The sequence below is a fragment of the Callospermophilus lateralis genome, chromosome 13 (genome assembly GCF_048772815.1).
Source record: "Callospermophilus lateralis isolate mCalLat2 chromosome 13, mCalLat2.hap1, whole genome shotgun sequence".
NCBI classification, from domain to species: Eukaryota; Metazoa; Chordata; class Mammalia; order Rodentia; family Sciuridae; genus Callospermophilus; species Callospermophilus lateralis.
In genome coordinates this window covers 67574028-67597177 of record NC_135317.1, presented here as the reverse complement: position 1 = coordinate 67597177, position 23150 = coordinate 67574028, and the positions used below count along the sequence as shown (strand labels likewise).

The window sequence follows — 23150 nt, the reverse complement described above, 5'->3', positions numbered from 1 at the left end:
TTTATTTCTTTTAGCCTATCTGCTACTTTTCAGTTAGATATTGCAGGAATGATTTTCTGAAACCTAAATAGTCAATATTCTTTTCCCTAAAGATAGGAGGAAACGGTCAATTTTTAGATATTTTCTTTTTGTAGTATATTACTGCTCACTAAGTTTTTGTAATTGTTGCATATTTTTCATTATAAGTACAAATAACAATTCATGGCCAACCAACCTGAAGAGCATGCTGACTTCCTGAGGTAAGAATACGGCATTAGCCCATGTCTTTAGAATAATTTCTCATCAGCATAAGAAAGTTTCAGATGGGTGAAATTGCAACCTGGATGTGAAATTACAATAAGATTGAGGGCTATCTTTACCTCTGTGGGTTTCTTCTAATTCTCAGTTATGTGTGCATATGTTCATTAGGAAAAAAAAACAAAACATATTCCTCCTGAGAATGAAATCTTTACAAATAAAGAGGACTCAGTTGACTACATGGGCAAAAGATGATCCAAAACTTTAGGACATGCCAGTGTTAGTCCAAAAATTAGCTAACTGAAAATTAAAATGGGAAACACTTAAACATATATACACACAAAGGTGCTAAAAGTCTATCGAAAATATGGCAGGAGAAGAGGCCATATGATATAAGTAAGTTATCAAAGGGAAAATAGTCTAAAGAGCATTTTTCCCAGTCTATATATAAAGAAAATACATCCCACTTACATTTTCCAGATTATTATGTTAAGAGCAAAAAAAATGTTGCAGTACTTATTGCTAAGCAGATCACACACTGAGATTTAATTACGATAGCTATTTGTCACTATTTTTTCTTATTTATGTCCTAAAATGTTTCCCTTGCTAACTGTCCTTAAAGATATAATGTAGTATGTGATATATAATTTTATATTTTTTAAAACAGAATGTGGAAGAAATTGAACTTGTTTTCAGAATTATGTGGTATTTTCAAAGACAATGAAAACATCCTCTTCTTTGGATTGCATCATCCCAGATCTGTAAACTTTTAACTTGTTAGAGAAGCCCCTCAAGAATCTAAGGAATTCATGATATATTTTTCTGGTTAATGAAACTATGCATAAAAAGACTGCTGAAATACATAAATAATGTATTAAAAAGTTGCCCTCAATGTTGGTTATTCTGGTTTTGCCTGTATTCTTTGTGCACTAAGAGGGCCTATTCTTCAAATTGTTTCTTTTTGGTCTAATCTGATGTCATCTGCATGAGACTGAAACAATGGGTTTCTTGTTTGACCTACCTGTACAAGAGGCCACACCATTCAATGAAGGTGAATGCTGATTAAAATTCTGGTTTGGACAGATTAAACAAATAGTGGCACTAATTAATGATGCCTCTATGAAATGACAAGGTCTTTGAAAGCCTGTGAGCCATTGAAATAAGACATTCCAAACTATTTTCTTTGCTTTTATTCAATCATAGCAATTTGAAAACAAAATTCACAAAGTCATGATACTACTCTGACATCATGAGTACTAACTAAACAAACTAGAAATTCAATTTTGATATAAAGAAAAGCATTAATAATGAAATTATTATCAATTATTTTTGAAATTATGACTATTAGGAAGATCCAAAACTAGCATTTTTGAGATGTGATTGTATTAATAGTTTCTTTACATAATTGATAATTTATTCTCTTTATTAGGAGCTACCATGCTTTAAAATACCCTTTGTTGAATGCAGCAAGTCAATATACTATTTTTTGCAGTGGAAAGATCATATGCTTTAGAACCACACAATCCCTAACTCTGATATCTCCCACCAAATTATTTAATTATACCAAAAGTCTCAGATTATTTATGAAATAATTGTATTGGGTGGTAATTCATTTCATTCAAGAATAGTTTATTGAGCTTCCAGTTTCCACCAAGTACTGTGCTTTGAACTGCACATTTGAAAGAGGCCATCTCTGTGTTTCTGAAGTTTATTATCCAGTCAAAAGCAAAAATTAAATGAAGCCACATGAAGTAACATTTCTGCTCTAAGCATAAAGTAAATCACAGTGGTTCAAATCCCCATGAATCTTCCTGTATCCCAAAAGCTGTTTAAAGGCTTTGCTCTCTGGATGTTTTGTTTGCAAGCACTTAGTCAACATGCTAAGACAATCTATAAAGACAACTCCACTTTGCTGAGAACCTGATCTCTTTCTACTAATCTAATGACCTTGAGAGCTGGATATTACACTGAAACTGTGAAATATACAATAATCCCTCAATTAACCAAGATGAACCTAAAATGTTCTGGTTCATTTAATTTATTGCTTAACAGAGTTAAGTAAAAAACCTTTTAGTTGAATACTTCCTGAAAACACATTAGAGTATTTTCTGCCCTAATAAATACAGTGAAATTGAAAATAATGTGAGCAAGTTTATTTCCCAGCAAGTATTAGGATAAGGACTTCCACATCTTTATGACTTCTCACATCAACATTAGTCAAGGCTGACAGATACTGAGTCCAAAGAATACTGTTTAGGGTTGCTATTTTAGCATCTTGGAATTCTAGGGCTCAGAAAGACATTAAAATCATTTAGTTCAATATCCTAATTTTAGACTTGAAGAAAGTGAAACTCAATGTGGTTAAATAAATTTGCCTTAGGTTACTCAGTTAGTGGCAAAATATGAATTTTAATTCAGGGGAGCGGGCTCCTAAGTTAGTGGTATTTATTTTTTAAGACATCATTTGCCTCCTTCCGATAAAATCCCAAACCACAATAATTCCTGTTTAATTTTGTTTGTTCCCAAGCGATTCAGAGTTTACTTGAGATTGATATTACAATGATTTTGAATATTGTGAACTTCCCTGCTAGCTTTTAAAAATCAAGTCAATATACTTCTTGCTGAATAATACAATTGCAAGTAATCAAAAGTGTGGTTTCATAGACCCATGTACTGTGCCGAAACCTAGGCACATGGAGTCAGCTTTGAATGGGATTTTTAACATTGCCTGATTGCCCTTGTTTTGTGGTGTCAAGTCAGAGAGTTAGCAATAGTTGAATGTAGTTTATTTTCTCGTGGTATAATATTTAGAGCATTCAAGAGCATGTTAAGTAAAATGAATGCATACACAGTGTCTACATAAATGTAAATTTATTCATAATCAAGAGCAGAATATTTTCTATGGCATTTATCAAAGCAAATATCCTTATATAGGTATTGCTATAAAATGAAGAGTGTGTTTAAAACAAATAGGGACAATCTCATGTTTATATTCAGTTATTTTCAGATGTGCTATTAAACTTAAAAAAGATTATATTTCATCAAAAATACAAAGGAAATACTGAGTATAAATTCCATGGTAATATCAAGGTCTTTTAAAAGACCTTTATATAAAACTGCTATTTTGCATTAAAAATTCTATTGTCTATCTAAAGAAATTTCTAAACTATGTTGATTCTGGAGTTTTATTAAGTGACTTTTCTTCCAGGATCAAAGTATAACAAAAACCTCAGTATAAAAACAATCAAGACTATTTGGGGGTCATTTAATCTTCATTTAAAAATATAAGATCTAAATTTTCATACTGTCCATTGTTATTTAACTAAATACAAGCACCACAGAAAACTATCCTTGTTAATCTAAGCATTTTTGATAAAGCTCTCAATAATTACAATGTTCTAAAAATAATTTAAAAAACAATTCTGATAAACCAAAATTATATTTGGGGAAAATCTACTGATTCAATTTATTCTCTCATTTTTCAAATTATGAATAAGCAAATATTAGATCATCAGAATTCACATTTAGAGTGAGAGGCAAATTTTCAGCACAAATATCAATATGTAACGTTTTGGTGTTTTGCATTTTTTGTTTTAAGTGAGGATGGGAGAAAAGATGGAATAAAGGGAGGAAAAGAAAGAAAGGGGTAGAACAGAGAAAATGACAGAAATATAGTGAACTTACTCCCAGTTTGATGAGATATTTATTGCCAGGGAAAATGTGTTGTAGCGTGTGATCCTGGAAAAGTTCAGTACTGTTATAGACAACATTCCAAATTGCAAAATCATGTCTGTGATTCGAAATATATAATATATAGCGTTCTAGAATTCCATTTAGTTTCCTTGGTTGTTTCCACCTGGAAATGGAAAATATATATATTATTATCATCACTCAGTCAAGTCAAAACTGACATGTGCAGGATTTTCAGAGGATACAGGTGAGCTTGGATTTGTGCCACTGTAAAAAAAAAAAAATGCACTGAAAGCTCAAAAATGATTCATTTCCAAAAATACCACAGTAATTATTAAATGCCTATACCAAGTGGCATAAAGAAAACATGGTGCAGTCCTTGCCCTCTGGTTACTAACAATTATAAATAGCTAATAATGTAAAAAAACAAATAAGGTATGAGTGGGTATTAATTTTGAATTCAAGCCAGAGAACAAAAAATTGGGAAAAACAGAATATCTGACAATTTATAACATATGGGAGAGAAACACTCTCTCATAAATCCTTATTTCAGGAAAATAACATAATTTTCCTGAAAATTCCAGCAATTTAACATAGCATTGACATGTAATTATAGAATAAAGAGAATTGAAGATGGCGCGGGGGGGGGGCACTAAAGTAATCAGGGAGGACTCCTTGGATGAGGGAACAACACTGTATATGATTGTGCACTATTTTATACTCAATAGAGGGATTGGATTTGGATAGGTTGAAGGCAAAGCAAGGGATATTCCAGATGAGGATCACAATATGTCAAGGAAAATGAGAAGGGCAAGTTGCAGAATGGACAGGAAATAGTTCATTTGAGAAATACTCAGAGTAGTAGAAAGTCTTTTGGGGCAAGTAATGTGGCTTGACCTAAGAGCAACTGAAAGCCAATCTGAGAGTTGAGAGACAGGACAATGTGATATGAATCTTAATGCTTTTCAGTTTGAATAAATGTCCTAATTTATTGTCTACACTTTTCATTCAGAGTTAAGAAATAAAAGTCAACAAGATTTAATTTGTGGTAAGACAGAGCTATTAGATTTTAGCTCAACACCACAATACACTTTATACCTTATGGATTAGGAAATGGATAATAATGACTAATATCAGAATCTGAACATGTTTGTATGTGAAATTTCCATTCTGACCCCAACTTCAAAGGAATAAGGAAATAAGAAGGTTCTACTTCATACTCAGAAGAAAAATAACTACATATGCTTTACAAATTCAAATCCTTACAAATAATGTTCCACATATACAAAGCTGGCATGTAAGTGGTCAGTTTTTTCTTTATTGAAGTTTGCACAGAATCTGTGTACATATGTGGTTCATTCTGATTGCTTAAAGACAAAATGGAAATTAAGTTGGCAAGTGATAATCAAAGGTTCCCAGAACCACTGATCTAATCATTCCTATGCATTTAATCACAATAAAATTAATTTTATATCATAAGCCCTTCCCCTGATTGAACTCACTGGGATTCTTGCATGAACTAGTGTGTGACAGACACATTTCTACTTACTGTACATATATAGTTCTAGAATCCAGGGGAGTCAGAACTGGGGGATCTACATATTCTGGTGGCAGCTCTGAGGTATACAATGTGACCCGGGAACTGTTTGTACATCCCGCGTGTGTGCATGCACTCAGTAGAAACTGGTGGGGTGTAAATACCCCTAAATCTAAGGGAAGAAGAGAAAGGAGAATTTATTTACTATTGTACTTTTTATTCAGAAGATTTCAGTCCTCCTCAACATTCCTACCTCTGAGAAGTGTTAAAATAAAGCTTAAAATAAGAATCTGTATTCATAAAAATTAATAGTAATATAATACAGGGTGTTTTATCCCTTAAATGTACTATTGTCATATTTAGGTAGACAAGAGTCACTCAAACTCCTGGTTTGAATTTTCATTTGAACAACTTGACTGTTTTCATCAAAATCTATGACCAGGTAAGTCATTTTCTGAGTTAAGACTGTTCAACTGACTGTTATAAATGATATAATTAAATTATTTTAAAGCATATTTGAAGACAATATTGGATACTTTTGAAATGCAAATATGTAGCCCATAACAATGACTTTAAATTTTTAATTGTTTGCCAGATTCCTTGCTATCTATCTGGACAACTACTATTTGACCTTCATATTGTTCGTTTCCACGCAAATCTCTGTTTCTTTTTTGAGATGCTCTAATACTTCCTTCTGTTACCCTGGTATAGAACAGAGCAGTTATCCTCCTCTGACCCCCATAGTGCTCTGTACATACCTTTAGCATGACACTTACAACCCTATGTCATTATGTGTTTCCATGACTCTCTGATCAGCTGTACTCTACATCTTTAGAGAAAGAATAGTGCCATATTTACTTTGCATCTTCAGTATGTAATACAGTGACTGTACACTGTAGGGTTCAAATGCGTGTGTTTGAATCAATATGAAAGAATGAATGTGATGATCTATATACAGTTGAACTTGTTATGAAAGATGACTACTAAAAGGAGGATAGTACACTAGCCAGAAATAATCTCTCTTTTCCCTGAAGTTCCATAGTACTTTTTATTCCTGTCTATCCTTGGAATGGATACCAAATCCCTTGCATTAGTATAAACTAATTTGTAATTTCCTCATTCAATTCTAAAGTACCAAGAACATTTTACTTATAAAGGTACTCAATAATACAACCCAAGCACAGTCAAGTTTACCAGGGTTTAAACACCACTTATACTTTTACATTGTACTAAAGTTATCATTATTTTCTAGAATAGTTTTGAAATATGTTAGTCACAATTTATGTAACACATAATCTCAAATCTCAGTAACCTTGAACCATTACAATTTCATGTTTAAAAGATTAATGAAATTCAGCCTAATTCAGGCAAATAGATTTTGCATTGCACTGATAGCAAAAGTAAACTAGGAAAAGAACACTTTGATTTTCATGCAAAGTACAATCAATTGGCTAAACATTTAGGTCACCAGAAAAAAAGGCAAAACAGTAACTTTATAGCCAATAGAGTTAAATTGGGGTAGACGTGGGGGGAGAAGTGGTCACCAAGAAGAGACTCCTAGTGCTTTTGATTAGATCTTGTTTTCTTTGAAAATTCTGCAGTACACATATCCAATGGTGCCAACTTGACAAGGGACAATTTCAACCAATGTGAAGAGAAGACACATTGCAAGGACACTAAAGTTGGTGGTGAAGCAGTGTGGCAATGCCAGCAACTGCTGACAGATGGCAATAACAGCTGCACCGTGTGCACAGGAGTGAAACAGAACTGGAGTGCCTTCATTTAGACCAGCATTTTATGAGGTTTACAAAGTTAAAAATCATGAAGCAGTGGATTCAGATGAAACCAAGAGTGTAAACTACTATTTACTGTGGAAAAACTTCATGCAAAGAACAACTCTCACCCAATCTTGGCCAAGATTATAATGTGGTTATATGGTAACACAGTAGATCTGCTATTACTCTGTTCTTTTCATTTCCTTCCCCTGATTTGCAGGAATTTGGGGTTGTGGAATATTTCCCAGACATATCAGATTATTTTGGTAAACTGTCACTGAGATTGGATGCTATGGAGTTCTTTGGCCAATGAACTCCTTGGAGTGGGGTAACTTTTCTGTCTTTCTTACATTCTAGCTTATTGAGGCAGGGAGTTGGTTACCCAATTTGTAGGTGATGAAGAAGTCACCTCATTCAAAGAAGGCCTGATACTTGCTAGAATTTAGTTATCTAGAATTTAGTTATCTCTAGCTGGTAAGTCAAAATGCATCCTAGCATCACCACTTTGGTATCTCTATCACTGAATGCCCTGCTCTTCTTCATACTATAAACTCCGTGCTTTGAAATTAACCTTGATCATCTAAATCCTAAATCCATCCAGGATATCTGCATAGATGGGAGTAGTTTTCTGTAGCAATTAGTTCAGGGTTTGTTTTGGGAACCTGGATTCTACTGCGACAAGATGGTTTCCTCATGGATTAGGAAGCAACCATTTCTATGATAGCTGGGACTGAGAGAAAAACAGGATAAGAAAATGAGCATGCTTGGAAGGGTCACATTTGATTGAGAGGGCTGGCATGACTGGTGAGACAGAATTGAAACTGAAAATTAGAAAACTGTATGAAAACATCCTTTTTATCATTTAGGTTTATCCCTAGACTATTGTATAGTTCATGGATGAGAAAGAGGCTATATTTTAAGAGATAGCCAGGCTTTAAACTGAATGTGTTAACAGGGTTTAAGAATGTTAGTGCTGTTTAATATAAAACATGCTATAGAAAACTTGGAGCAGAATAAAAAGAATTAGGGGTGCTGGGGTGATTTTAATAGGCAATAGTCATTGGAGGTCTCATTGCAAAGGTGAAATTTTCAGCAAAGACCTTAAAGGTGTGAGGGCAGAGTTGTGAGGATTCTGAGGGTAAAGAGAAACATCCCAGAAGAGGGAACAGGCAGGGCCAAAGCTTGGAAGGAGGAACTCACCTGGCCTGCTTGGGGAATAGCAAAGAGACCAATGTGGCTGGAGGAGAGGAAATGAGCCAGAAAGAAGTAAGACATGATGTCAGAGGGCTAATGAGGGATCACATGGGCTTTGCCAGTCTTCGTAAGAATTTGGGGTTTAAATATGAGGGATTCTACTTAGGAAGCCACTATGGATTTTGAATAGAGATGTCACATAGTAGGGTATGGACGTCATGAGTATCATCCTGCTGCTAGGTGCTATATAGACTGTACTGAGAGACAATGTAAGAATAGATCTCTCTAGAGAGACAATTGTGATATTAGATAAGTGGAGGCTTGTATTACTCTAGTAGATGGTTGGGTTCTGGATATGTTTTAAAGGAAAAGCTATCAGGGCTTTCCCGTGTCTTATAAGTAAGCTATGAGAGAGAAGAGTAGAGTTGATGCCAAGGTTTCTAGCCTAAGCAAAGAGGATGAAATGCTCATTAATTTAGTTGAGGAAGAATATGCAAGAGAAAATAAAGAATTCATATTTTAGACAGGACATGTTGGAGATGTTAAACAACTAAGTCTATTGTCAGTTTGGTAATTTGCAAACAAAGCTGAGAATTACAGGAAGAAATCCTATCTTGAGATATAATTTGGGAAGCAACCATCCTACAGATGATTTTTAAAGTGCTTGAGAATACAAGTTGAGTGAGGGTAGTTAGAAAAGGTAACTAAAAGGTAGTTAGAAGAGGTACAGGAACTCAAATCCTGGGTTACCATCATAAAAGCACAAAAGTCAATCAAGGACAAATGGAGCAAATTTGTAAGAATTGTACTTCAAATCAGAGGAGGATGACTACTTATTGACCACTGTATTTAGCAAAATGTCAGCCAGTGATAATTACACAACTTAAATTACAATAGATTTTTGGGCATTCAAGCTGGGCTCAAGTGGGTTTATGATGGAATAGGAGAAGATGAATTAGAGACAAGAATATAGACAGCTTCTTCAGAAGTTTTGTTGCAGGGGAAAGCAGAAAAATAAAGCAATAGGTAAAAGGTAAAATAATTAAAAAAATCTAAATTAGAGAAAAAGTATATTGCATGCTTGAGGGAATAATCTGATAGAAAATAATTTGTTAATGGATGAAAGAAGAGAATTGTTAGAAGTTTGTTTTTAAATATGTGAAAGAATTGAATATGCCCCAAAGTAGAGGAGTCGCACAAAGTAGGAACAAAGGTAATCCACAATTATATAGGAAGGAACACAGACTATGTGGGCACCAAAACTAGTAGATGGATAAACAGGGTCAGGAGTATTTTCTTACTACTTTAAGAAGAACTAAAGAAGAAAGAAAGACCATCAACCAAGAGTGACCTTTTGATTCTCTGGATAACACTGTGCAATGGCCTCTTATTGCTCTTAGAATGAAATTTAATAAGTCAATGAGATCCTATTTGACTAACCTCCTGCCCACTTCTCATTTCCACCAAATACTAGGCATATTTCTGTTCTTCTACATCACAAATTTACACTTCCAGGCCCCTGCAGGTCCTACTTCTTCCAACTGAAATTGATTTTCTCCTTTGTGCTTGGATGATTTTTTCCTCATCCTTAAGGCTGACTCCCCTCTGAGTGTCTTCCTTGAAAGTTGGACAACAAAGACACCCTTGTCCCTAGGTTCTCTCTGATACATGATCTTGTCTCATTCCTCATTGTAATTACCAAAACAAGTCAGAAATTGCCTTATCATTTATTTATTGACTTTTTATCCTCCCCGTGAGAATGGAAATTTTTGGACTACATCGAGATATTTATTTTTCTCTCATAGTCACCACATTTTCTCCAGGATTGACATGACGAGAGATTAGAATAGTTTTTACTTGTTGAATAAATGAATGGGCAAGACCAGAGAGAGACCTTGATGGTCCTTATTCAGATTGCATTTTTTTTCCTTATAAATATAGTAATGCTGAAGAATGTCTAAAAATCTGTAAGACTCCAATGAGTACAACTGTCTCCCTAGCCCTCACCACTGGATGGGTCTGCAATTAAAAAATAAAGGAGATTCACTGTTAAAAAAATAAGAAGATAAAATTATACCTATCTGAACTCCAAAACATAACTATCAAATTCTAGTTATTCATGTAAAACAGTAGATAGAGAGTGACCAAAATGTTCACAGTTTTGGAGTTAGGGCATATAGATAATTTAGTTTGGAGGATGGTTACATATATTTTTCAAATGTATGATAAACTTGAATAACATAAATGGACAAAAAAGGCATAGTTTATCAATATCAATTCAGTTTTGAAATATATGCCCAAGTCTACTTAACACATGCCCTATTACACCTCGGAAGTCACACTGATCGTTTCTTCAGTGACTTCAGCGTTGGCTCAGTTCTCTTTTCAATCATAATCCTTTTCTTGGCAACTCCAATATCCTCAGTAATGACTCATCTCCAAATCTGGCTTCGCTTTAACTTCCTCAAATGCAATGTCCTTCACCTCTACATCATTTATTCAACATTGAGCATAACTACACCCACTACTTGATCATCTTTGGAACTATTTTCAATATTCTATATTTAAAATCTACTCTGTAGCCAGAAATTGACAATTTCCTACTAGTCACATTGATGACTTGCCATCATTCCTTTACCACCATACAATGCCAGTCTCTTAGTACCTTCTAATTCCAAGAATATTTGCTACAGTTGTGTTTTTAACTTGTTGTGCTATTTGATGACCCACTACAAAGCCATACTCTCTGGGCTCTACAGTTCTTCATCTCCCTACCCCTCAACCTAGGACTGCTATCCTGATTCCTAGTTCTGGAAAAATCTTGTCATCTTACATGACTAATACCTGTCATACCACTAAGAAGTGTCTGAAAGACATCACTGAATGTTTTTAAAGAGTCTACTATAATTTTAGGTTTGCCAATTTGAACTGGGCTCTTGGGACTATGCAACAGTAATTGTCTTATTCCCTTGTTTATTTCTTTATTGCACTAGTCTTTTTTCTTCCCCCATTCATGGTTTGGCCAATTATCTCGAGGAACCTACTGTGTCTTAAATTGGAGTATAGCTTCCCCCTCTGAACTCCTATAATACTTCCTAGATGTGCCTTGGAAACTGAGATCAATATGGTAGCCGTGTTAACCTATTCTTTTTCCTTCTTTCCTTTCTTGCCTTTGATCCTCTCTCACTCATTCATTTCTTTTCTAAATTTCCCTGAATTAAATTATAAATTAAAAATTTAATCATAAGATTGTAATTAACTACAAAACAGAATGTAACTGGTCATAAGGCAAACACAGCAAGAAAAAAAATCTCTGGATAGCATCACTGAGGGAATAGAGAAAGAGAGAGGACTGAAAGTTCCTTCAGATATAATGCTTGAGAGAAACAGGAATTGAGTAGTCTTCCACTTCACATTTCAGATTTCCCAGACTCCTGTGAAAAAGATAGAAAGGAGAATGGAGTGTACAGTTTCTCAGAAGAAGGGGTCTTGACCCCAGTATCCAAGGTGGAATCCCAGGTCAGGAACAGCAGTCAAGCAAAAGATATGAGCATGGCATCTGAAGGAAGGCAGGGCCACAGGAAACCTTGCCAAGATTTCAGTTTCCCAGGTGCAATGTGGAAGCAATGAGGATATCTACTATATCTAAAGGGTTGTTTCTATAGTCATTCCTTTGCTCAGAGGTAGAAGGCACCATGGATGGCCAAATTCCAAGTGCTAAGAAACCTTAGAAGAACCTGGATGTATTTACAAAATCAGGGGAGGTGACCCCAGACTGTAAGTCCTACTAAATAGAATGGGACTCTAAGGGAGTAAGTTGTGTTATAGAAATAAAGACATAAATCATGTCTCAGAACATACTCTGAGATAGAAACATGGGTATATGTCTAAAAGACTGAGATTTTATAAATGCTACATGGTCAACTAGTGTCTCATCCTGCTTAGGATGAGCACTGCCATAAAGACAAAATTTTCAGGACCTGTGCAGAATTAATTTTTTTTTCAGTTAATTCACACAAAAAAAGTGAGTTGTTAGGCCACATTTTTGGTTTGGGAAACTGACTGCTATGCTGTTGCTACAATAAGGAATTGGGGATTTTCCTTGATTCTGAAAATCTGAAAAACTATAAACTCAATAGTATACAGATGGTCAGTCTGATTAAATAGCTTTTTTGACTTCCAAGCTATTATTATGCTTGTACCGTTCATCTGGAAGTGAATTATTTGTAGTGTACTTCCATAAGAAGATGAAGTATCACCAGTGTTCCTTGGATCACAAAATATGAAGAGAGAGAGAAAAAAGTGAGAAAGATAGAATCTGATTTGGTTCATGGTGGTGGAAGACACACAGGTAGCCCATCAGAAATTCCTGGTAAAATGGGAGAAGATCATTTAGCAAAGTGAAAGGAAAATTAGAAAAAAAATTAAAGGAGGAGGCATCAGGTGTGAGGAAAGAAGTAGCTGTATAGAAAAGGAACAAATGCAATGGGAGTTTTTTTTTTTCCAAAAATAATTAATTTTAAAAAGTGCAAAAGAAGGTTACAGGGAAACAAGGCTAAGGTATTCTTTGGGAGTGAAGCTGAAAACAAAGCTAACAATTTAAAATTTAAAGTAAAGAGTAATATAATGACAACTCTCTCCTCCTGGTTAACTGCAACTGATTTGGTAATATGTCTCTGCAGATGTGATTAGGCTCTTCAAGGGCAATGTAGTGGATCAATGGATTCAAACAATTGCAGGTATGTACACAATTGTGAGTCAAGTAAATGGAGGGTGGGGAACCCTGAAAACATAAGGCCACTGTTTGTCAGAGCCCCTTAGCAACAACATCTTGTTTTCCATTTGCTTGATTGCATCATTTGCATAAGATCAAACACAGGGAGTTGTGGACAGGGAAAAACAGATCACTCTAATATGCATTAGAAATGGATCCACAGGCATTATCCTCAGACGTGTTACAAGGAAATGCATCCCAGTGCATGGAAACCTCACCGATTACTGTCAAGCAAACTATAATTTACAATACTGGCCATGAATTATATGCTATTTTACGATTGATTTTATGCTGTTGTTCAGAGAATTTCATTGATCTCAATTTACAAAATGAACCAATAAGTAGGCAATGATTTTCTTTTAACTCTTGGTATAAACTGAGGAATTTATATCTTCTTATTTGTTTCTCCCATTAGAAAATTCAAAAGAAATCCTTGCTTTTTTTGGTAAGGTTATGCATGTTATCCTGTTCTGTTTCTGGTTGCTTCCTAATATTTCATAAGTGAAAAACACAGCTTCTTTCCTGATTTTTCCTTCTCCTCTCTGAGCATCCTTCCCACAAATAATCACTTGGAAGTTTAAAAGTCTGGGAAGACACTACACAGCAGTCACTAACCACATCTTGTCATCTGGTATTCCAATTTGAGAACCACTATAGATGGTTCAGTGAGACACATCTTAAGGAGCAAACATAAGAGGCTGTTTTCCACTGATGCTGGAGAGCCATAAGCTATGCCAGAGTGCATGTGGAATGTCAGGTTGCATTCATCTTTGCCATTGTGCAGCTAGTTCTTGCTCTACAATTGCTTGCTCAGCCTTTTGATTCCAGAAAAATCAGACTCTGACCTTATAATTAACAAAGACCGAAGTTTTATTTAGCCTGAACATCCTTGTTCTTTGCTTCTTGTAGAAGCCTTAACTTGCAATATGCTTTTCCTTGGCCAGGTGAGAAATTAACCATCACTAGATCCACTCCTGTACTTTTAAACTAATTTGTAGACCTGAAATTACTTTGCCTCAATAAGGACTCATATAAAACTGTATCTTAATTACATTCATAAACAAATTCTTCTATTCATGCTTATAATGTTTTCTGCTTCATAAGAGGAAATCCACACCCCTTCCTTTTATCAAAATCCTTTTCGATATGTGTATTATTCATGGCGCATCTGCTGATTCCCCTCAACATGTACATAGTTTGCACCATACTGGGTTGCCCTTTTAATAAATCTCCCTTGTAAGTTTCCTTAGACAAGTCATAATTATTCATGGTGTTATAAACCCCTTGAGAACAAGGACACATCTTCTTACAGGCATCCCTCATCCCTCAAGAATACTTTGGAAACTCTTTATGGTTGAACAGTGAAACCTTAATTGCCATGACAAAAGTGGAAATAAGAAAAGGAGGACCTGGTCCCTCCATCATGATTATAAGGAGGTGACAGGTAGTGGGGCAACCTTGCCTATGGAGCTGTCAGTCTGAAGTTTTGGGGGAAACCCATTACTGTCAGCTGTAATAACAAGAGACGCTGCTGTTTCATTTCTCCTTTCTTTTTTCTTTGGTTAAAACAAGAGTTTTCCATGAAAAACTCTTTAGGCTGACAATGTCTTAGCCAGTTGTCTTCCAGTCCAGCTTCCTGAACATTTCTAAATATTCTGTCCCTAAAAAAATATAATTTATTAAACCCAAGGTTGTTTTCCTGGTTACTTTAATAACGTAAACCTAAAGTAGTTGCCACCCCCATCTTTCTCTTTCTCTCTCCCTCTCTCTCTCTCTCTTTCTCCACACACACACACCCTACTCATTCTACTACCTTGCTTTGCACAAGAAGAAATACAAAATCAGGGAATCAGTAGCTGGCTCTCGGTTTAAATCAGTACTTTCTGCTCACAAACCAAAGAGGAGGAAATTGAGATAATTTCTCAGGGTTATTATCTGAACAAAGTTAGTTATCTAACATGAATTTTTCAAAACTGAAAGTTTTCTTTCCCGATTAGGTTGATGTTTGCTACTATTTTCTTTCTTTTCTTTTCTTTTTCTTTTTTCTTTTTTTTTTTTTGTGTGTGTATATGTGTGATGCTGAGGATTAAACCCAGAGTCTACCACTGCATTATACCACCCTACTATCATAATCTTTAACAAACTTTTGAGTCTATTAGTATTTTGCAAGAAAATACTCATGTAACAAACTGTTAAGCAACTGAAGTTAATAATGAAATATATGGAGAATAGTGTCTGGCAACCTGTGGCAAGAAAAGAATACATTTATGAATCACTATTCCCAATAAAATATGATAGTCAAGGTAAGATGCTGTGAATTCAGCAATAATAATGGCTATAACATTGACTACCACCTACTATTTGCCAGGTACTCTTAAGTACTCTGCCAGCTGTGTAAAGTAACACCTGAGAATAGTTTTCAATGAAGACCCATAATTAATCCTTAAATGTTAATTTAATACCTATTCCAACCTAACTATACTCTTGGCAATGTGTGGCATAAGAAAGTAATGGTTTTCTGCCCTCAAGAGACCAGTATCACTTTTGTGTGGCAAGCATACACATTTCTTTTCTTTCTTTTTTCTTTTTTATAAACTATCATGCCACCCTTAAGATGCAAATAAAATGCCATCTCCTATAGGAAGCCTTCTCAAATTCTTCCAGTTTGAATTAATTACTCTTTCCTGCTTCAATAATATCATTTTAACTCCTACTATGATGCCTAATATAGATTTACTGTCTTATTCCTCCTCCTCCTGTTCTTCCTTTATTTAAAAAAAAATAAGAAATGAAATTTCAAAGTCAAAGAGGGAACATTTGGGGTCATTTCAAGGGGAAAATTGCACGTTCAAGTGGAATTTAAAAAGAGCAATATGGAAGGAACTGTTTATAGGATGTGGGAGAGGGTTCAGGGAGCATACAAGAATAATAACACACCAATGACTAAAGACTGGCTAAGCGATTGTCTCCTTAGCTCAGAGGCCTACACCAAGCTGAAAAGAGAGTTGCAGGGCAGGAAGGGACCTCCCTTTCAGTATAATTAAAAATTATTGTGTATTTCTATTAAGGAGACTGAACTACTTATAACAAGGACTAATTTAGGGAAGAACTAAAATGCCACTGATTAATAACAAATTACAGTGAGGATATTAGCATCAAAATACACAAAATTCAAGGGACACAGACACTGTCCATCTGAAGCTTGTAGACACAGAGCCCAGAGAGTAGGGGTTGGCCTCATTGTCTCCTGCCTGCTCATTTCCTTCTGTGCCTCCAATTGGTGGAACCCAGAGAACTCAGAGGTAGAAGAGTAGAAAGCACATATAGATGAGAAAATAGAGAACTTTCACAATAAAAATGATGCGCATTTAGAAACAAACTTAATTTTCACTCATATCAGCAACATATGAAAGAGCTCTTTTCCCAATTCTCTTGTTAATAAGAAGTGTGAGTTTTTAAAATATTTACAAAATTGATAAATGTTAAGTAGCGTTCATCTCATTTATTTCTGTTACTGCATTTACATATCCATTCTCAATTTATCTAACTGATCAATATCTAGTGAAGTTTTCCTCTTTTTCTGTTAATAATTCAGTATTTTGGGGATGTAGCACCTAGCACAGTGCTTATCAGGTGATCAATCAATATTTATTAAATAAGCATACTGTAGAATATTTTAATCTACTTTGTCGTTTGTTTTATAATTTTGATAATGGTCTTTTTTGGGAGGTGGTGGTTGGATTGGGTTTTTGGTTTGATTTTACTCTATTGACAGTGTAAATCTTTCCATCTTTAACTATGGTGATGTTTTCCATAATATTTCCTGAAAGAGAATTTTATCTGGCTGAATAAATATAAATAACTTTACAAAGGAGATATCATTTAAAATGCAAACTATTGAGGTTTTAAAAATGGAGGCACAGACAGGAAAGACATTCTGAATGGGGAGAGCTGGCTAGGGACATTGTAGAAAAATTGAGCACAGGCTTAGAGACGAATGTTTGGATTAGTTCAACAAGGTTCAGTTTAGTTGGTACACAGAACATGAAAAATGGAACTTGAGCTAGGCATAAAAGTTGGGAACTGCTTGAGAAGACTATTGGATGCTAGGCTGATAGTTGTAGAGATGAGTGCCATGGATGTTAATTATGGGGTGGGAAGTCAGGAAAGCTTTTCGTCACCCTGATTCTGCCATTACTTGTCTGTAGAACCATTGATTTCATTGAATCTGGGTTTCTTCATCCGTAAAAAGACAATTCTGTGTTAGATGCTCTCTAAATGTAAACTCTCTACTGTATGTTTTCAGAAAACATGAAATTCAGTAAAAAAAAATGTTTACTTCTTAGATATTTCCTCTCATAGTTATAGAGACTAGAAGAGAATCCTTGTTTAATTCATCATAAAATGGCCTCATAATTTAATTTGGAATGATGTGCTGAGCAAGTTGTCCCTGATAATTCTCCATGTAAGAAGAGAGTATTTAAAATGAAATCAATGAATTCCAAAATGTAAATTGTAATGTTAAAGTATAAAAAGATACTCTATTAGAATTATGCTTCTTTATCTATTCACAAATACAATGCATCACATATAACCAAGGCATTTTAAAAAGCCAATGAATCTTCAATGCCACAGTGTAAATTAATAAGCACACATATTTTGTCTCATTATAAGATTTTTACTGGATTATCTATCCTTGAACCACTTCTCTAGAATGTTAGATTTATGTCTCTTAAGATAGTAACGTTCAAAGAACAATTTAGTGGCATCACCATAGGCAAAAAAAAAGCACCTGTAAGTGTCTACACTATGATAGTGTCTAACTATCTATAACTGAACAATATTCTGCTGGTGATCTCAGATAAAGTAATATATCTGTGAGGGTTAATTTTATGCGACAATTTGGAGATCCTCTGGTGCCTACTTGTTTGGTCAAATGCTAACATAGATGTAACTGTAAAATTACATTTTTAGATCTGATTAACATTTATAATCAGTTAGCTTTAAGTAGAACAGACTACCCTTCATAATGTGGGGTCATCCAATCAACTGAAGGCCTTAACAGCAAAGAATGAAATTTTCCAAAAGATGAGGTATTATGCCTCCAGATTGCATTATAGCAATTTCTTCAGCCTCCTGAGATATGAGAAAGGTATTTGGTCTCTGTACCTGATTCCTGGCACACAACTTCTGAAATCCTTGGAATTTACTAAATGATAAGAATGATAGGAACATCTTTTGTTCTAACTAAGCAACTCTTGAAGGGGCCCTAGGTAACTTACAGATGAAGGCTTATCACCCAAAAGACCAAATTTTGATGAAAAGGACTGGACATTTGAATCACTAGAGGCCAACAATTTTGATACAATGTAATGAAAATTCCATAAAAATGCCTCAACAGCAGGATTTGAGGAGGTCCTAAATCAGCAGATATATTCATGTACTTAGGGAGTGCTGTACCCCAATTCTACTGGGATACAGGCTCCTGCTCTTGAGATTTTTCCAGACCTCTTCCTATATGTACCTCTTCTTCTGGCTATTTATTTAAACCTTTATGATAAACCACAATAGTACAGCATTTTTCAGAGTTCAGTTAGTCAATCTAGCAAATTATTAAATCAGATAAAAGGTATTGTGGGAACACAAGATTTTGTAGCTTAGACCTTGGGAACCCTATACTTTGAACCAACATCTGAAGTGAAGGAATTCTTGTGGAACTGACCCATTAAATCTGTGGCATCTGACACTAACTCTAGGTAGCTACTACCACATTGAACTGAATTGCAGGATGCATTGTTGGCATCAGAGAGTTGGAGAAATGCTGTCAGAAAAGACATCACATATCTGGTATGATGAGGGGAAAAAAATTTCCCACCTGCCCTGAGGATTTTGAACTTGAGACTGTAAAAATAACTCTTCTCTGGGTCTCCAGTTTATTAATTGCCCTGCAGATTTCAGATTTTAGATTAACCAGCCTGAAAAATTGCATGAGTCAATTACTTCTTTTTAATACCAAATTCTTAAAATAAATCTTTCTATTCTCCTTCCTCCTACTCCTCTATGTTCTTTTCTCCCTCTCCTTCTCCCTGCCCCTGCATCACCCACAGCCACTTCCCATATCTCCCTTCTTCCCTCCCTTCCTAACAGAACACCTTTGGTACTTTATAAGAGGAAGGTTTCATCTGGAGATTTATTTAGGTTCTTTTGGGTATGACTGGTGCAGTGACTACCTACCAAAAGCAAACTTGCATGAAACCTGAAGAGCAGCATTGGTAGCATGGGAGGAGGATGCAGCAGGTATGGAAGGAGGAACAAGCCTGAGTGCATTATTGATTAAAGTATAGAGGAGTATCCCAGCACAGCTCTTGAGATTACCAAGCAGGCACCCATTTGTATTGAGCACTGGAAAATATTTTTAGGATCCACCTTAAGAGCAGGAGTCACTTATGATGCCCTGGTTCTCAGAAGACAGAGATCATTCTAAGAAGATGCTTGTGTTGTTTATTCAGATTTGTATTTAGAATACATCAAGAAGACCTGTCTTGTTAGATTTTTTAAAAATACTCAAGTACACTCAGTATTCCTCTTAAATTCAACAAAGAAAGAATAAAGCAAAGAGAAATGTCATTCCTCCAGTGCCACTACAAAGAAGATTACAAAATTAAAGGTGAATCTCTACCACATTCCCAATTCATAGTTCTTAAAACTTAAAACACAGAGAAAAGAGACTCTGACACAAATTAAGATTGTTAGAGGATGATTTCATGGATAAAGTGGTACTAACTGTATCTGGGCTTGGTTAATAATAATATAGTCAAATTCCTTTTTTCTTTGATATAATTGCTGTTGTTTAAAAGCTAAGAACCATTACTAAAGCAGGCAGGTGAAACTTAAAATATTACTGATTGGAATTATGGGACAAGGAAAGGAAACAAAACAAAACCAAAAGATAAGAACTCACAAAGATTGGGGAGCTTGTGATCTGTGCAAGCAGAAGGGAATCACTGGTGTTAGTGTTTATTCATTCATTACACAACAAAAAGAACAGTGTAGCATATTGTTATATAAAATATATTGATATTTTTATAATAATTTGAGACGAGTAGTCATAAAAGTGTTTTATAAAGGAGAATGCATTATATAATAAAGAGATTAAAAAATTCAAGCCTTTGTCAAAATCAGCAGAAGCTAATTCTTTTTATTTAGCTGCAACTCTCGATAGTTAATACTTAATACTCACAAACATTGGGAATAATATAAGTTTAAATGTTTGTCATGTAATTATCCAAAGCCCTATTTCGCAGCTAAATCCAAAATATATATTCAATCTATTATAAAAGGAACTATATGTACTGTAAATATTCAACTTAAACACATTCAGAAATAGCTTTCTTGTCATTCAGTTTTTTTTTTACCCACTATACAAAAATTTGTTGGACAACTACTTTGTGCATCTTCTATGCATTTTAAGTGCAGAGATATAGCAGATAACAAAGTTTGTACAAGATATGTTCAGCTATTCTTTCTGAATTGCACATTGCTCTTGGTTATGTTTTCCAAACTTCAGAAATGCTGTGTTTTATCTAGTATAGTTACTACACACACACACACACACACACACACACACACACACACGCATCAATGATTCTAAACCATTTTATTGTTTCAGCAAATTACAGTAAAAATGGTAAGTGATTTGAGAAGAATATTTGTACAAAATTAAAAATTATTGTGTATTTCTATTAAGGAGACTGAACTACTTATAACAAGGACTAATTTAGGGAAGAACTAAAATGCCACTGATTAATAACAAATTACAGTGAGGATATTAGCATCAAAATACACAAAATTCAAGATAATACTAGCATTCATATTTTATTATTAGCCCCCCAAATCTTATTTTTTCAGGCTCTTTTTTTATTATAATACCCAGTAAAGCACATATGGAAATAAATTATGGGAGTATTTGTAAAAATCTAAATCCAGTTGTTACTTATGCTACTATGTTCATCACATAAATACAGAAAATAAATTAATATGTACCCATTTATCTTAGAGAAGACATCTTTCTGTCTATATTGTGTGTGGTATGTAGAGTCACCATCATGAAATTATAATGAACTTGCCTTAGACCTTCCATGGTAGTAATTTCACAAGATTTTTATTTTCTGAATTACACTTTGATATGATTCTTACATGCCATGATTAATGTCTGGTTGATGTTGATATCTGTAAGCTAATTTTATTTACAGCAGTTCTTTTTAGAAAGCATATTTACAGTGTTAGGTAGAATACAGCTGCCACTAAAAGAAATATAAACATATGAAAGCCAAACTTTAAGTTTTGAAAAACATCCACTCCCCCAACTTCCCAGAGAAAGTTTCCTATGGATGCTGTATTTGAGAAATTTCTACTCAAAAGTTTGTTGGAGTTCAGTTTACACTAAAGGAATATAGCGTTATGGAAAGCATTTATTTGACTTATATTTTAAGAACCAAGCTTAACTTTACAGCCATGATTCAGCAGAGGGGAAATCTCCTAACATTATCTATATATTCTTTTCAATATCCAGAGTTTCAACTTAATAGAACTTACAACCTGCATCTTCTTGATTTTTCTGCATAATAGAGCAACACAAATGGCAGAAAGTGACTTTCTAATCTTCCCACATGAAATAGATATTCAAATATTTGCAGATTTGGTAGTATATTTCTAGGAGTTGCTGGGTTTGTATGCAATTCCACAAAAGGGAAAGAGAAAAATAAAGAGGGCAATACAACAATATCATCATCACAAAATAACCTTCAATGGTTGTGGTAGCTAAGACAAACTTTTCTAAAACCTACTGAATACACTGTTTCCCTTATGCTTGGTTTGAACTGTAAATAGAAAGCATAGCAAATGTGTGGATGAAATTTTCAGCTAAAAAGCAGGAGTCTTGTCTAGATCTTGATTTATTTACCCATACTTATTCAACAGTTCCCACCCATAGTAAAATAAACATTTATTTTAAAAATATGTACCAAAAGGCTGGGCACATTAGTAGGTACCTGTAACCTCATCTACTCAGGAGAATCAGGCCTAAAGGATTCTTTGAGCCCAGGAGTTCTTGGTCAACCTGGAAAATATAGCAATTCCCCTTCTCAAATAAAATATGTACTAATCTTTCCAGAGAATTACATAAAACTTATCCACATAGCTACTTTGAATATTTTTAAGTGTCAATTTTTTGACTTTAATATAATCAATGTGTCATATTTGTAGCAACAAGAAGGCAATTCTTATTGTGCAATAAGTTTTTGCACAAATTTTGTGCTTATGACTTCTGTAATAGTCTTGATTTATTGTAATACAGGGAAATAGGAAGCAAATACTTATTCAATGTTTGAGAAACCTGTGCCCCATGTCATTTCTCTGATAGCCATTGTCTTCATTTCAGATATTCTATCTCTGAACATCCCTATCAATTTGGCATTATAGTTTTCACATGGAATTTTTAAAAAATGATTCTTGTTTTTATTCTGTAAACAAAAATTTATTGTTCTCTGCTACAGTTTGGATCTAGAATTTCCCTCAAAGGTCCATGTGTTAAAGGTTTAATTAGGAGGTAGTGGAAGCATTAAGAGGTGGGGCCCAGTGGAGATCTTAGGTCATTGGCAGTATGCCATCAGAGAAGAAAGTGACTCCATTCCCCTTCAAGCTTTCTCTTTTATTCCCCCAAGACGAAGTGAACAGCTTTGCTCTATTAGATGCTCCCTGCCATGATGTACGGTCTTGCCACAGGCCCAAAAACAACAGGGCCAAAGAATCATGGATGAAAACCACCAAGATTGTAAGGCAAAATAAATATTTTATCTTTATAAGTTGATTATCTCAGGATATTTGGCAAAGTAATGAAAAACTAACACATCCTCTTTCCATGTACACATAGCCTTCCATGTGT

The 23150-nt window shown here is 34.7% G+C and overlaps 1 protein-coding gene across 3 annotated transcripts in view; it reads right to left on the bottom strand.

The window, feature by feature from the left end:
- Ush2a (usherin) overlaps positions 1 to 23150 on the bottom strand; it is a 724044-nt gene that overhangs the window by 335374 nt on the left and 365520 nt on the right. For all 3 annotated transcript variants that reach the window (XM_076831652.1, XM_076831654.1, XM_076831653.1), the window contains 2 exons: positions 5477 to 5636; positions 3922 to 4093 (listed from right to left, as the gene is read on the bottom strand). In XM_076831652.1, the coding sequence (XP_076687767.1) occupies positions 3922 to 4093; positions 5477 to 5636 (332 nt within the window). The remainder of the gene's footprint in view (positions 1 to 3921; positions 4094 to 5476; positions 5637 to 23150) is intronic.